The 14,874-nt window shown below is 48.0% G+C and overlaps 1 protein-coding gene and 1 long non-coding RNA gene across 6 annotated transcripts in view; one reads left to right on the forward strand and one right to left on the reverse strand.

The window, feature by feature from the left end:
- Positions 1-14,874, reverse strand: part of LOC142467326 (connector enhancer of kinase suppressor of ras 2-like) — a 497,579-nt gene that overhangs the window by 191,440 nt on the left and 291,265 nt on the right. For all 5 annotated transcript variants that reach the window (XR_012788363.1, XM_075572875.1, XM_075572877.1 and 2 more), the window contains exon 7: positions 4,294-4,353. Coding sequence is in view for 4 of the 5 variants with exons in the window: in XM_075572875.1 (XP_075428990.1) it covers positions 4,294-4,353 (60 nt within the window). In the remaining variant the exon portion in view is untranslated. The remainder of the gene's footprint in view (positions 1-4,293; positions 4,354-14,874) is intronic.
- The window catches only part of LOC142467327 (uncharacterized), a 99,225-nt gene that overhangs the window by 33,298 nt on the left and 51,053 nt on the right, over positions 1-14,874 (forward strand). The window lies entirely within an intron of this gene.

Genomic DNA, 14,874 nt, shown 5'->3' on the forward strand with positions numbered 1-14,874 from the left:
ATACTGTATTCCATTCCATTTAATGACCATTGAGGTTGAAAAAGATACAGTTACTTTGATTCACCCGTCACCCTTTTAAATGTTCCACGTGTAAAAGAGGTTTCAATATAGAGGTTTTAGGAAGGAGAGAGAAACCCGTAAATATACGTTTGCTTTTGTCATTTTTTTTTTACCTTTTATTTCAAATGAATTGTCAGACTAGACTTAATAAAAGCATTTTCATTTGATTCAACTTGATAACTTGGCAATATGGGTTTATGGCCCAAGTTTTAGCCTATCTGTCATGGCTTTGTCTCCATAAATATAAATGGATTCTGAGGCTGAGATTTGGCGTGATTTACTTCAGTTCCTTACAAAAAGAATTTTGCATTTTCGTGTCAGAGGTTCCGAATTTTCCTTCAAATAACCTGACTAGAGACAAAACGCATTACCAGATTAATTTAGGAAATTGCCCCGGGGAGGGTGGTTTGGGCCTACAGGGAGGGTTGTAGCGGTTAACCCCTTGTTTGCTTTAGCGGCTAGTAAAACTGTGCGAATGTTTACTAGCCACTTAGGCACGTTCTATAGTGCCGGGCGCGTGCTACGCAGCGCGCGCGGATTTTTAGTTGGCTGACGTCAGTCAGCCTTTCTATACAAGGGCCGCGCGCGCACGGCAGGGAGAGAGGAGCCGACAGACAGCGGCGAAGATGAAGAAATTCATCTTTTCGCGCCGCTGTCTGCGCTCAATGTGTGTGTGTGTGTATATGTATGTGTATGTGTGTGTGTGTATATGTGTGTGTGTATATGTATGTGTATGTGTGTGTGTGTATGTATTTGTTTGTCTACACAAGTGTGGTAAAAATAAAAATGTTATTAATGTTTTTTTTTTTTAATAAATATGTGTAATTTATTAAACACACACGCACACCCATATACATACACATACACACACATATACACAGAAACACACACAAACACTGTATACTCACACAGTATACTCACACAGTATATACACGAACAGCATGCGGCACGTGCACGCGCTTTCGCATAGATATGCGCGGCCGCGCGGCTGCACACTGTATAGAACGGCCATTAAGTAGCCAAGTGGGGGTGGGTGAAGAAGGGGGGGGGGGTTAGCAAGTCTAGTGTAACCAAAATGCTGATGACGTAGGTAATAAAATTGAAGTAAAAGCGCCTGATATATTTTTGTGTACCGGGGTGCAATATTACTGTAACTCCGATTTACTGTAACATCATTTGATTACTCTAGGCCAGTGATTGTAAAAGACCTAAATTAATACAACATCCATCACTGAAAAACACGTACTCACCAGTAGGAGGAGCTGCCGCCAGCTTCCTTGATAATCAATAATTAATTAAATTCCGGGTATGGTCGGGTTCAATCCCCAAGAGAAAGGAAGAGAGACATTTTCTATATAAAATACCTTCTCCCCGAGGCGACTGTAGTGAAAAATGTTGAACACAATTTACAGGTGCGCCGACGAGTATTCTAAAACGTGCCTTAAACTTGCCTTGGAAAATCTGGGGCTATCGCCAACAAGACCCAAGTACATGCTGGGTACATGCTGGGTACATGCTGGGTACATGCTGCAACATGTCAGTGACATTTCTGCAGAGACTAATGGCCCATCGGATTAACACAGCAGGGGTCCCTGCAGTCCCATTCCGTTTGAATGGGACTGCCAGGGACCACCGCTGTTAATCCGATGGGCCATTAGTCTGTCTGCAGAAATGTTGCAGCATATACCCAGCATGCACCCAGCATGTACCCGAGTCTTGTTGGTGATTGCCCCACTACAGTACTTGGGAGATCATTTTATACGTGGCCTTTGATTGCCAATAAACTAGAGCAGGGAAGATCGGCCGGTTCCTTTGGTCCGTGGATTTCAGCGGATCAATCTCAAAAAGCGCGATTTGTGCTTTGCAGATTTTTAATTATTATTACCACTACACTCCGTGGATTTTGCGACCCGTCGTCGGATTCAATCTGTGGATTGGGTTCTAGAATTCCGTCCACGGGTTGTATCCAATGGCAGATTTTGGTGACTCCGCACGGATTAAAACCGACCAAATCTGTTAACGGATTTTGGGGTCTATTTTCTATAGGGAGAACAGTTTTTGGAGGTGTACAGTGTGAATACTCAAGGAGCATTGTCCTTTATATTGGAGTTTATTGTGCCCTTCTTCCACTAGCATTTGTTAATTAAACTGCACTTTTAAATTCCTCAAAACTGTAGCGTTTACAAGCAAAATTCCATGATACAATATACAGTAAATAGAAATACTACTTGTGAGCACAGCCACATGTCCCAGACGGGTCTGCAACACTGTATGTCCCCATTATCTTTTAGCATAGAGTGCTTCCATTGCAGCCAGGGATTCTGGGTAATGACATGCAGATGAACACACAGTGTCACTCTTCACTTCTCATACGGCAGGCATAAGCTTATAGGGGTCCGTGTTAAAATGGATGAGAAGTAAAGAGTGCTCATTACCAAGAATCCCATGGAAATTGCTTGTCATTACCCCGAATCCCTGGCTGCAGTGGAAGCAATGTATGCTAAGAGATAATGGGGAGAGGCAGGTTTGCAAACCTGTCTAAGACATGAAAATGTATCACAAGTGGTATTTATGTTTACTGTACGGTGGAGAGTTTTGGTGGAGAGTTTTTGTCACTTTTTTTACCTACCATAACTTATTTAACGTCTGAAAAAATATGGATCTTCAGAAATGCATAGAAGTAGAGAAATGCATGTCTACATGGCATAAAAATATTGCTATAACTTCTAAAATATGGTTCCAATAACAGGTACTTTGTAATCCTGCTGCATTTTGCTTTCACTTCCTTCTCATACCACGACCTGTGTACTACAGTGACAATGTATGGTCAATGCATCCAAAACCTATGCCAAACTGGGTGTACTTTTATAGAAACAAGTCCTCCCTAAGCCTGCTGGTCAGAAAGCGCATCGCACATCTGATGCTAATGTCAATTATAGACTGTAGAGAACAGTCTCGTCCCTATGGTATGTGCCACCCTTAGTAAGCCCCAACAAGGATGCCCTCAGCTCCCCAACACCCTCCCCCCCCACCACTGCTGTTACACTTTCCCTCTAGCCACCACTGAGACCTACCGCCCCATGGCGGTCCATTACCTGAGGTATGCCTAGGGACAGGCCTGATGGGGACATAATATATGGTACAGCACCCCAAACGCACATCTAGAACTCAATATGCCGCTTTGTCCTCATATGTAACTACAAGACACATCATTGCAAAATGCTCAAAGAACTAGATTGTTCATCACTTGAGTTCAGATGCAAAGTTCACCTTTCCTGTCTTGACTTCAAATACTCTCTGGGCAAGCTACCGCCTACCTGAACAAGCTCCTCACCCCTACCACATGCAGCACTTATCTGAGATCTGACTGCAAAAGACTGTTCATGGTCCTAAGGTTCAACAAAGTATCCGGCCGCTCCTCCTTCTCTTACCGTGCACCCCAAAATTGGAACAATCTACCGTAGACTCTCACAGCCGCCACCAGTCTAAGTTCTTTCAAGACTTCAGCTGTCTCATATTTAATCTTTTCTACAACTGTTAAATTTACCCATAACATATATTGTCTCTAATTGTCAATGAAATGTCTGTAAATATAATGTGTAACCATGTATTTTTATAACTCTATGTACAGCACATACATGAAAACGGGAGGCAACTCTCAATGTATTATTTCCTGGTTAAACATTTTATAAATAAATGCATTGTGTGACAAGGTTTAAAGCAGCAATACGGGTCAACTTAAAAAAAAAAATATATATATTATTACATGTTTGAAGCAGGGGGTCTATGAAGTGGTGTTAATTTAATCTCTGGTGACCCCCTGCTTCCAGAGATATTTACCTCCACAGCGGTGCTGGTATCCTTTCAGGCAAAGAAATTGTGTGCCTAATCTAATGGCGTTGTTTAAAAGTGCCGCGTCACACGGTCCAATAGCAAGCCATGATGTCATCCGGTGAACCTTCCTATTGGTCCGTGTGACCTGGACCTTTAAACTCTATAGAGATACCAGCAGCCCCTACGGAGTAAGCATCTCTGCAAGCAGGGGGTCCCCGGAGCGGAAAGTAACACAGTTCATCTCAGGAGACCCCCGCTTCAAACCTGTAATTAAAAAAAAATATATATATATATATATATATATATATAAAAAATAACCCATATTGCTGCTTTAAGCCATTTATTTTTAACTCAAGCTCAAAACACATTCCGTGGATATGGTTTTACCACTGCGCTTACATTTTCCGTTGTTCCGGTGATCACGTGCAGTCCGTCATACGTGGATTTGATGTACATTCCCTAAAAGGAAAATAATGAAACGTGTTAACAGGTCCTGTGGACATCGCAGAGCTAGAGAATAGTTTAGAAATGCATACAAACAATACCAATAGTGAAAGCATGCTCTGCAACGGACTCATCAAGCAGGTCAGGTTTTCAGGATATCCCAGCTTCAGCACAGGTGGTACAGCCAGTCCTAGCTTCAGCACAGGTATCTCCATCAGTTCCTGCTTCAGCACAGGTGGCTCAATCAGTGGCTCAGTCTTTGACTGAGCAACCTGTGGTGAAGTTGGGATATCCTGAAAACCTGACCTGTTTGGGGGGGGGGGGGGACTGGAGTTGAGAACCCCTGGCCTACAAGCACATCAAGAAACAAAAATGTTTTGACGTTCAGCTCATGTTATAGCAGTTAATTGGATAATGGCATAACCGTCAGTGAATCATGGCAACATGCACTTATTTTCTCCTAGCGGCGCACTAGGAACAGTAGAAAGAGTTCTTGTAGGCACATATTATTTGGGCGTGTGCCATATCTGGTTCCGAGCTCCCATATTTCTCTCTCTTCTTAGCCGATACAAGGAGTTTAGAAGCAATCACTCGTATTAAGTTTTCACTGTTTGTACACACAATGACACGTTCAGTTTTAAGGAAAAGCAGATTTCAAGGATATAAGGCAATGGTGAAGGGACAGCAAATTCATCGGAGGAAGGCTGTCACCGCGCAGTGACATGATGATGGATGAACGACGCTGCGTGTCTTTGTGACTTTCACTGCAGTGTTTATTCAAGATTATTTTCGTCCTACATCATGCAGCAGAAAATTGGAGCTGCGTGTGTTTTTTATAACAGTGCAGCCCGATCACTGCAAGGCCAGAGACTCTTTGAAATGCAATGTCATGAAATTCAACACAATAGTAACGGCGCTAGGACAGAAATCCCATTAATATCGAAATAATGTACTAGCCCTTATTTAATCCAGGGTACACGATGCTGCTCCCAGCTCTGTGAAACCAGGCTGGGGGAAAAAAATACAAATGTCCGTATCTTAGATGCAATGAGGTCACCAATGGCAACCACAGTGTCAACACCTAATGTAGCTGCGTGATTCTGTTCGCTTCTGAGCCCGGAAGCCATGTTGTTCTCCCAGAGAAGGATCTTTCCAAATCTAATTTCATGTAAACTGTGCGGGAAAACCTTGAAACGCCACATACTGCTTTAAATAGACATGTACCCTAATGACAGAACGTTAGTAGAACAATGGATGACAAGTTTGTGTTTGGGTAGATTTGGTGGCTGACAATTGAAACAGTGTGGCCCATGTTTACTCAGCAGTGCTATTCCACAAGACACATTCCAGTGCCGGAAGAAACCGAAGGGCCTATTTAGCTCGTAGTAAACATAGGCCTGTATGAGGTGATTATATCCCCAATCCTGACTGGAAACGGAGCGGCTCAGTGCCTGGCACTGTTTGAAGCAGGGCAACCTGGTTCAATTCCTTGTGTCGGTTCCTTGTAACCTTGGGCGAGTCACGTTATCCCCCTGTGCATCAGGTACCAAAAACATAGATTGTAAGCTCTACAGGGCAGGGACTTGTGCCTGCAAAATGTCTCTGTAAAGCGCTACGTAAAACTAGCAGCGCTATACAAGAACATGCTATTATTATTATTATTATTACCAATTGTATTAGAAATTCGGTGCTGGGGGGCGTTGTATGCTCTTCATTGCTTGAAACGATCAATCAGACAGAAAGAAATATCTTTTCCCACATTTATCTGTTATGTATTACGGTATCTACTCCGAAAACATAGAAACAAGAGAATATGCCGAAATAGGAAGCAGAGTCTGCCGTCTCCCCTAGTGGCCCCCTCTTCTCAGCAAAGATAATGTCAGTACTAAAATAAGCAATGCATTTAAACCCAGACATGCCCTTTGGAAATTCTCTGAAACGCATATAAAAATACAGCTGTTTAATTCCCGTCATTTCAGCTGATCTTCTCTGGCAGGTTTGATGGATCTGTTTCGTTTCAAACATTGAGCTGTGGTGGGAAATAAGAGGCAAGAAAGCTGCATTCACTTTTACAAACATACTCAAATCCAGCTCATTACACAATCACTGTGTTCTAGTGATATAACTCCAATATATTGTGTGTACAAATATCTATTCGAATACAGCGCGGATAGAGTATGCAGAGCTGCACACAGACCGTTGCACACACCGTGAAGGCCTGTTCCACAGAGCTTGCAATCAGACTTGTGATGGTTGGGGTGTAGGTATATGATGTCACTGCCACTAGACGTTGCCCTTGTCACTAGCATTTATTCTTCACACACATGTTTGTTTTTCGTTTTTGTTTTTAGACTGTAGTGGGGATGGGTGGATTTTTATTTTTTTTCGGCTTTGGATCCGCCCCGATTGTCCGGTTCCGTTGCAACCGGGGATTTTCACGGATTAGTCTCAAAAAGGCAAATCTGCAGTTTTTCGGATCTATCATTTTATTTCAGAGATCAATCCAAAATCCGGGCCCGGATTGTTAAAAATGTGGACACGGCTGAATCCGTGATGGGGGGGGGGGCGATCCGCGCTGATTGTTCCGTGCCAAATCCACAGATGGATTTTGGTAGGGGGCAAGGGAAGAGGATTTGGTCTAAACCAGGGGTCTCAAAATCAGTCCTCAAGGGCCACCAACAGGCCAGGTTTTATGGATATTCCTGCTTCAACACAGGTGGCTAGAACAGTGGCTCAGTCTTTGAGACCCCTGCTTTAACCAATCCGGGAAGCGGATTTGGACTGGTTCGCCCAGGCGGTAGGACTGGTTCGCCCAGGCGGTAGGACTGGTTCGCCCAGGCGGTAGGACTGGTTCGCTCAGACGGTAGGACTGGTTCGCTCAGACGGTAGGACTGGTTCGCTCAGACGGTAGGACTGGTTCGCCTAGACGGTAGGACTGGTCCGCCCAGACGGTAGGACTGGTCCGCCCAGACGGTAGGACTGGTTCGCCCAGACGGTACGACTGGTTCGCCCAGGCGGTAGGACAGGTTCACCCAGACGGTAGGACTGGTTCGCCCAGACGGTAGGACTGGTTCGCCCAGACGGTAGGACTGGTTCGCCCAGACGGTAGGACTGGTTCGCCCAGGCGGTAGGACTGGTTCGCCCAGACGGTAGGACTGGTTCGCCCAGACGGTAGGACTGGTTCGCCCAGGCGGTAGGACTGGTTCGCTCAGACGGTAGGACTGGTCCGCCCAGACGGTAGGACTGGTCCGCCCAGACGGTAGGACTGGTCCGCCCAGACGGTAGGACTGGTTCGCCCAGACGGTAGGACTGGTTCGCCCAGGCGGTAGGACTGGTTCGCCCAGGCGGTAGGACTGGTTCGCCCAGGCGATAGGACTGGTTCGCCCAGACGGTAGGACTGGTTCGCCCAGACGGTAGGACTGGTTCGCCCAAGCGGTAGGACTGGTTCGCCCAGGCGGTAGGACTGGTTCGCCCAGGCGGTAGGACTGGTTCGCCTAGGCGGTAGGACTGGTTCGCCCAGGCGGTAGGACTGGTTCGCTCAGACGGTAGGACTGGTTCGCCCAGGCGGTAGGACTGGTTCGCCAGGCGGTAGGACTGGTTTGCCCAGGCGGTAGGACTGGTTCGCCCAGGCGATAGGACTGGTTCGCCTAGACGGTAGGACTGGTCCGCCCAGGCGGTAGGACTGGTTCGCCCAGACGGTAGGACTGGTTCGCCCAGACGGTAGGACTGGTTCGCCCAGGCGGTAGGACTGGTTCGCCCAGGCGGTAGGACTGGTTCGCCCAGGCGATAGGACTGGTTCGCCCAGGCGGTAGGACTGGTTCGCCCAGGCGGTAGGACTGGTTCGCCCAGGCGATAGGACTGGTTCGCTCAGACGGTAGGACTGGTTCGCCCAGGCGGTAGGACTGGTTCTAGGACTGGTTCGCCCAGGCGGTAGGACTGGTTCGCCCAGGCGATAGGACTGGTTCGCCCAGACGGTAGGACTGGTTCGCCCAGGCGGTAGGACTGGTTCGCCCAGGCGGTAGGACTGGTTCGCCCAGACGGTAGGACTGGTTCGCCCAGGCGGTAGGACTGGTTCGCCCAGGCGGTAGGACTGGTTCGCCCAGGCGGTAGGACTGGTTCGCCCAGGCGGTAGGACTGGTTCGCCCAGGCGGTAGGACTGGTTCGCCCAGACGGTAGGACTGGTTCGCCCAGGCGGTAGGACTGGTTCGCCCAGGCGGTAGGACTGGTTCGCCCAGACGGTAGGACTGGTTCGCCCAGGCGGTAGGACTGGTTCGCCCAGGCGGTAGGACTGGTTCGCCCAGGCGGTAGGACTGGTTCGCTCAGACGGTAGGACTGGTTCGCCCAGACGGTAGGACTGGTTCGCCCAGACGGTAGGACTGGTTCGCCCAGACGGTAGGACTGGTTCGCCCAGACGGTAGGACTGGTTCGCCCAGGCGGTAGGACTGGTTCGCCCAGACGGTAGGACTGGTTCGCTCAGACGGTAGGACTGGTTCGCCCAGACGGTAGGACTGGTTCGCCCAGGCGGTAGGACTGGTTCGCCCAGGCGGTAGGACTGGTTCGCCCAGGCGGTAGGACTGGTTCGCCCAGGCGGTAGGACTGGTTCGCCCAGGCGGTAGGACTGGTTCGCCCAGGCGGTAGGACTGGTTCGCCCAGGCGGTAGGACTGGTTCGCCCAGGCAGTAGGACTGGTTCGCCCAGACGGTAGGACTGGTTCGCCCAGGCGGTAGGACTGGTTCGCCCAGGCGATAGGACTGGTTCACCCAGGCGGTAGGTACACCTTTTTATTTGCAGTGTATAACCATTGGACTGATATTTCTTACAGGTTGGTGGCTGTCGGCAGGAAAAGTACAAGGAGTGAAAATGAAAAGCATTCCTTCAGAACGTAAATAAGTAGCAACTGTAATGAAAACATAATGGATTCATTTGCAATGCTATTTTAAAAACAAATTCAAATATGTTTCAGAGAAGATTTTGAGTCCTGACACAGGGTAGAAATAAAACAATTCACAAATTTACTCGCAATTATTATTTTTTAATACATTTTTTATTATTTTTTTTAGCAACAATCACCAATTTGTTTAAGTTATTTGTTTCTGGCAAATACGTGACTTTTAATATTTTGTTTCCAGCCATGAACCTTCTATAGCAGCATCTCAATCACAAGCCTGGTGTTCCTCAGAGTCTATTTCAATAAGAGCACAAAAATAACTACCACAAATGATGTTCTCTCTGTCTTTTTAACTGAGCTGATACTTGGATCACTCGTTACCGTATTCCAAATATTTTTACAATCCTTTCCATGTGGAGACAGGAAAAGTCAGCCCGTAATGAGATTCTACAGGCCTACTAAAATATCGTTGTCTGTTAAACTAGGCTACGGGTAGCCAACTCCAGTCCTGAATGGCTACCAACAGGTCAGGTTTTCAGGATATACCCTGCTTCAGCATAGATGACTCAATCAGTGGCTCAGTCGACGACTAGGCCACTAATTGAGCCACCTGTGCTGAAGCAAGCTCTTAGACAGAGCCACTAATTGAGCCACTTGTGCTGAAGCTGGAATTGATTGAAGAGCTAGACGTTCTTTTCCTAGTCATCACTTTGTCAGTTTTTCACTAATATATTACATATTGGATTTAGTCTTGAAAATCTATTCTGTGCTTTGATTCAAATATTGCGTCCCCTCCTCCCCTGGTTCTAAGGAGTATCAGGCCTGTGAGAGGCAAACAGATGCACTAAGGCTGGGGTGTGCAAACTGAGGGGGGGGGGGGGTGGCGAGATTTTCCTGAGGGGGGGTAGGGGGAGGAAGCGTGCGGTTGCAGAGGCCCCGTGCTCTTCCCCAAGGCATTTAACTTCATGCTGGGGGATTGCGTGAGGCCTCTGCAACTCTCAACGTACTGGGATTCAGAAGCGTGGTGATGCGTCGCCATAGCAACATGGCGTCAAATGACATCGCAGGGTCACGACCCCAGAAAACAAGGTATGGGGGCGCGACCATTGCAGGCAGAGCGGCTGAGCCACTGATTGAGCCACCTGTGCTGAAGCAGGGATATCCTGCAAACCTGACCTGTTGGTGGCCCTTGGGGACTGGAGTTGGCTACCCCTGCGTTAAGGCATAACGTGATTTTAGGTTAATGTCACGCTAACTCCCTACACGGAACTCTGTTGATCTAGCGCTAAGGGAGGAATATATATGAATGCAAAGGAAACTCTGTTTTTCTGCAACTTCTCCTAAGTCTGTTTCCTGAAGTCTTGCGTAAGATGCTTGCGAGCCAACGTTTCTACATCTGTCGCGGCTTCTTACGCTGAAAGGTTTATACCACCTCATACCTGGGAGATTCTTTGCCACAAATGAAAGGAAAACATAGAGCAAGATAAGTGCAGAACCCGATACATCCCATTATAATATGTCACATCCTATTGATAATCCCGAAATCGTATATGGCGCACGTGGAATAGAAGTGGAGAAAAGTGCCTTGAAAAGTTGTTCCAAAATTGCCTTGATACATTTCTTCGAGTCTCAGGGCCTGCGTTAGGGCAGCGCGAGGAAGGCGGTTGCTTTGGCCCCGCTCTCCCTCGTCTCTCTCCTCTCCCTCCTCCTGTCGGCGCCGACAGGTGCGGGGAGAGCTGGAGAGTCCTGGAACCGGCGCACTGCTGCTCACCCCAAGGTAGAGATGAGGCAGGGGGTGTGTGTGTAGCTGGGGGAGGTGCATGTGTGGGGGGTCTTACCTTATGCAGAGCACCCTTCCTTCTGCAGTGTCGCGTTGCCGTGAGAATACAATGTCACGTTCCGCCATGACATCATGATGCTGCAGGAGGAGCGGCCGCCTAAGGTAAGGCCAGCCCTGCTCTTTGCTGTTATAGAGACCAGGGCGGCTATGTATAAAGCGTCGCTATAAGGTGATTCTGTCGTAAAACAGATGCGTGGAAGAATAGCAAGTTAGTGCGTCTCAGAGCGCTAACATATAAAGCCTAGTTTTATGCGCTGTGTTCCTTTTCACAAAGACAAAAATTATGTTAAGGGGTGGCGTTAGAGGCGGAGTTTGGTGGTTGTCTGTGGCACACATATGTTTCGATGTAGCAGACGTTACCGATCTCGTTAATGCGATGTGCGTTAACGCCGGGGCGGCATTTAACTAGCACTATTGAAACCAATGGTTAAGCAGGTAACGCACACTTTAACGCGTTCCGGCATGCATTATTTCCTGCTAACGGGGGTAGTAATACCTGCTACATCTGTCATTTATAAGCGATATTAAAACGTCGCCACTTCTGTGTGCCGTAAATGCGTCAGAATTCGCTGCAAAGTTTTTTTTTGGGTGTAAGAGACAATTGCAAGTAAACGGGAAAAAAAACTATTCCTAATGCATTTATATTTCTGAACATGATGCGCTTCATACACGAAAACAGGCGCCAACTGTAAGATCATGAATAATGATACTTGGGCAGGTAAGTGGCAGATGAGGTTTAATACAGATAAATGTAAGGTTATGCATTTGGGAAGCAAGAATAAACAGGCGACTTACAAATTAAATGGGGATAAATTAGGGGAATCCTTGATGGAGAAGGATTTAGGAGTGCTTGCAGACAGCAGGCTTAGCAATAGTGCCCAATGTCATGCAGTAGCTGCAAAGGAAAACAATATCTTATATTGCATTAAACGGGCAATGGATGGAAGGGAAGTAAACATGATTATGCCCCTTTATAAAGCACTAGCTGATATACCCGGCGTTGCCCGGGATTTACCCCCCTTCACAGGTGGTCCCCCCCCCTCCTTCACAGCTGCGGTCTCCCCTCCCTGCACCCCACATGACTGTCCACCCCCCTGCACCCCACAAAACTGCCCCCCTGCACCCCACATTACTCTCCCCCCGTGCCCACATGACTCTCCACTCCTGCACCCCACATCACTCTCCACCCCTGCACTCCACATCATTCTCCACCCCCCTGCACCCCACATGACTCTCCACCCCCCTGCACCCCACATGACTCTCCACCCCCCTGCACCCCACATGACTCTCCACCCCCCTGCACCCCACATGACTTTCCAACCCCCTGCACCTCACATCACTGTCCACCCCACATGACTCTCCAACCGCCTGCACCTCACATCACTGTCCACCCCACATCACTGTCCACCCCCTGCACCTCACATCACTGTCCACCCCACATCACTGTCCACCCCCTGCACCTCACATCACTGTCCACCCCACATCACTGTCCACCCCCTGCAACCCCCATCACTGTCCACCCCCTGCACCCCACATCACTCGCCACACCCCTGCACCCCACATCACTGTCCACCCCCTGCACCCCACATCACTCACCACCCCCCTGCACCCCACATCACTCGCCACCCCCCTGCATCCCACATCACTCGCCACCCCCCTGCACCCCACATAACTCAACCCCCCTGCACCCCACATCTGTCTCTCCCCCCTGCACCACACATTATTTCCCCCACTGAACCGCACATCATTGTTGTCCCCCCCATGCATGAACCCCCGGTCCTCGCTAGCAGCGGTTTCAGATGTCCCTCAAAATGTAAGGGATTCAGGGAGGAGAGGTACTCCGTTGTGTGGTGTGGCCGGCCCCGTCCTTCATCTGCGGCCCTAGTGCAGCATGGAGCGATCGGTGTCCGGGCAGGAGCGAGAGAGGGCCGGGACTCCAGTTGGTCTCCCGCGTGGCGCCACCTCCCGCCCCCCACACCACTGGCTGCAAGCGGGGAAGCCAGGGGGAGAGTGTGCTCGGTAGGATCCGGGGGTAGGGGGGTGTAACAGCACAGGAGGAGCTCGCTCTCCCCCCGTTCCCAGCGCTCGCTCTCACCCCGTTCCTGGCGCTCGCTCTCACCCCTCCTCCGGCGCTAGTTCTCCCTTGCCTCCTCCGGCGCTCCCGCGGGTGAGCCTGCGCTCATTCTCCTCCTCCCCCGGTGGCCAAGGCCGGTGGGGTGAGCTGTGTGAGACACAGCAATAAGTGAGAGCCGGGGGGGGGGGAGGGGGGGAGGGGACACACATGGGGGGGGGGAGACACACCGGCCAATGAGCAGTGGGAGGCAGGGCGGGCCGACGGCCAATCAAATTGTGTCCTGGGACTCACAAACAAGATTTCAAATTTATAGATATAGATTAGTAAGACCACACCTTGAATATGGAGTACAATTTTGGGCACCACTCCATAGAAAAGACATTATGGAACTAGAGAGAGTGCAGGGAAGGGCCACCAAATTAATAAAGAGGATGGACAATCTAACTTATGAGGAGAAGCTAGCTAAATTAGATTTGTTTACATTAGAAAAGAGGCATCTAAGAGGGTATATGATAACTATACACAAATATATTCGGGGACAGTACAGGAAGCTTTCAAATGAACTATTCATCCCAAGGGCCCTTTAGGTTGGAGGAAAGGAGATTTCACCAGCAACAAAAGAAAGGGTTCTTTAAAGTAAGGGCAGTTAAAATGTGGAAATCATTACCCATGGAGACTGTGATGGCAGATACAATGGATTTGTTCAAAAAAGGTTGGAAATCATTTTGGAAGGGAAAGTTATACAGGGATATACCAAATAAGTAAACATGGGAAGAATGTTAACTCTGTGCCCTACTTGAACCTCTGTGGACCTACTTGAAAACGAGAGGTAACTCTCAATATATTGCTTCCTGGTAAAACATTTTTATAAATAAAAATTTTAAAAAATGTTGATCCAGGGATTAATCCGATTGCCAATTCTTGGAGTCAGGAAGGAATTTATTTTTCCCCTTATGAGATATCATTGGATGATATGATACTGGGGTTTTTTGTTTGCCTTCCTCTGGATCAATAAGTAAGTATAGATATAGGATAACGTATCTGTTTAAATTTAGCATAGATTGAACTTGATGGACGAATGTTTTTTTTCAACCTCATCTACTACAGTATGTAACTATGATACGTCAACATATGCCGTTTATGATTTTAGGTGACAAATTAATTTTTTTAGGCAATGCATTCTTTCAATTCGTTTTAAAAATACAACCTATTCTTGATACAAAGCTCATTGTGCTGCAAAGCATAGCAAATTCAGCCTGGTTAAGTGTTTGATTGGATTTCAGATAATTTGGTCTTTTTCTCAAGTGTGTGCCCCAGAATGAAGATAGACAGGCTGCATCCTCTGTGCATCCTCTGTGCATCCTCTGTGCAGCCTCTGTGCATCCTCTGTGCATCCTCTGTGCATCTTGGATGTAATGTTGGTGGATTTAAGTTTTGCACCTGCACAATAATATGGGGTTTTGAGAGTTTTGTTTGTGTTCATTTCAATTAATCCAAAATATATTGAAATTGCCGTGTTCTTAATAACCTTATATGACAGGGCGGCCAACTCCAGTCCTCAATGGCCACCAACAGGTCAGGTATTAAGGCTATCCCTGCTCCAGCACAGGTGGCTCTTTGGCTGAGCTACTGATTGAGCCACCTGTGTTGAAGCAGGGATATATTGAAAACCTGACCTGTTGGTGGCCCTTGAAGAATGAAGTTGGCCTTGATCACGGGTGTGCAAACTGTGGGG

This window comes from Ascaphus truei, chromosome 16 (genome assembly GCF_040206685.1).
Source record: "Ascaphus truei isolate aAscTru1 chromosome 16, aAscTru1.hap1, whole genome shotgun sequence".
Lineage (NCBI taxonomy): Eukaryota > Metazoa > Chordata > Amphibia > Anura > Ascaphidae > Ascaphus > Ascaphus truei.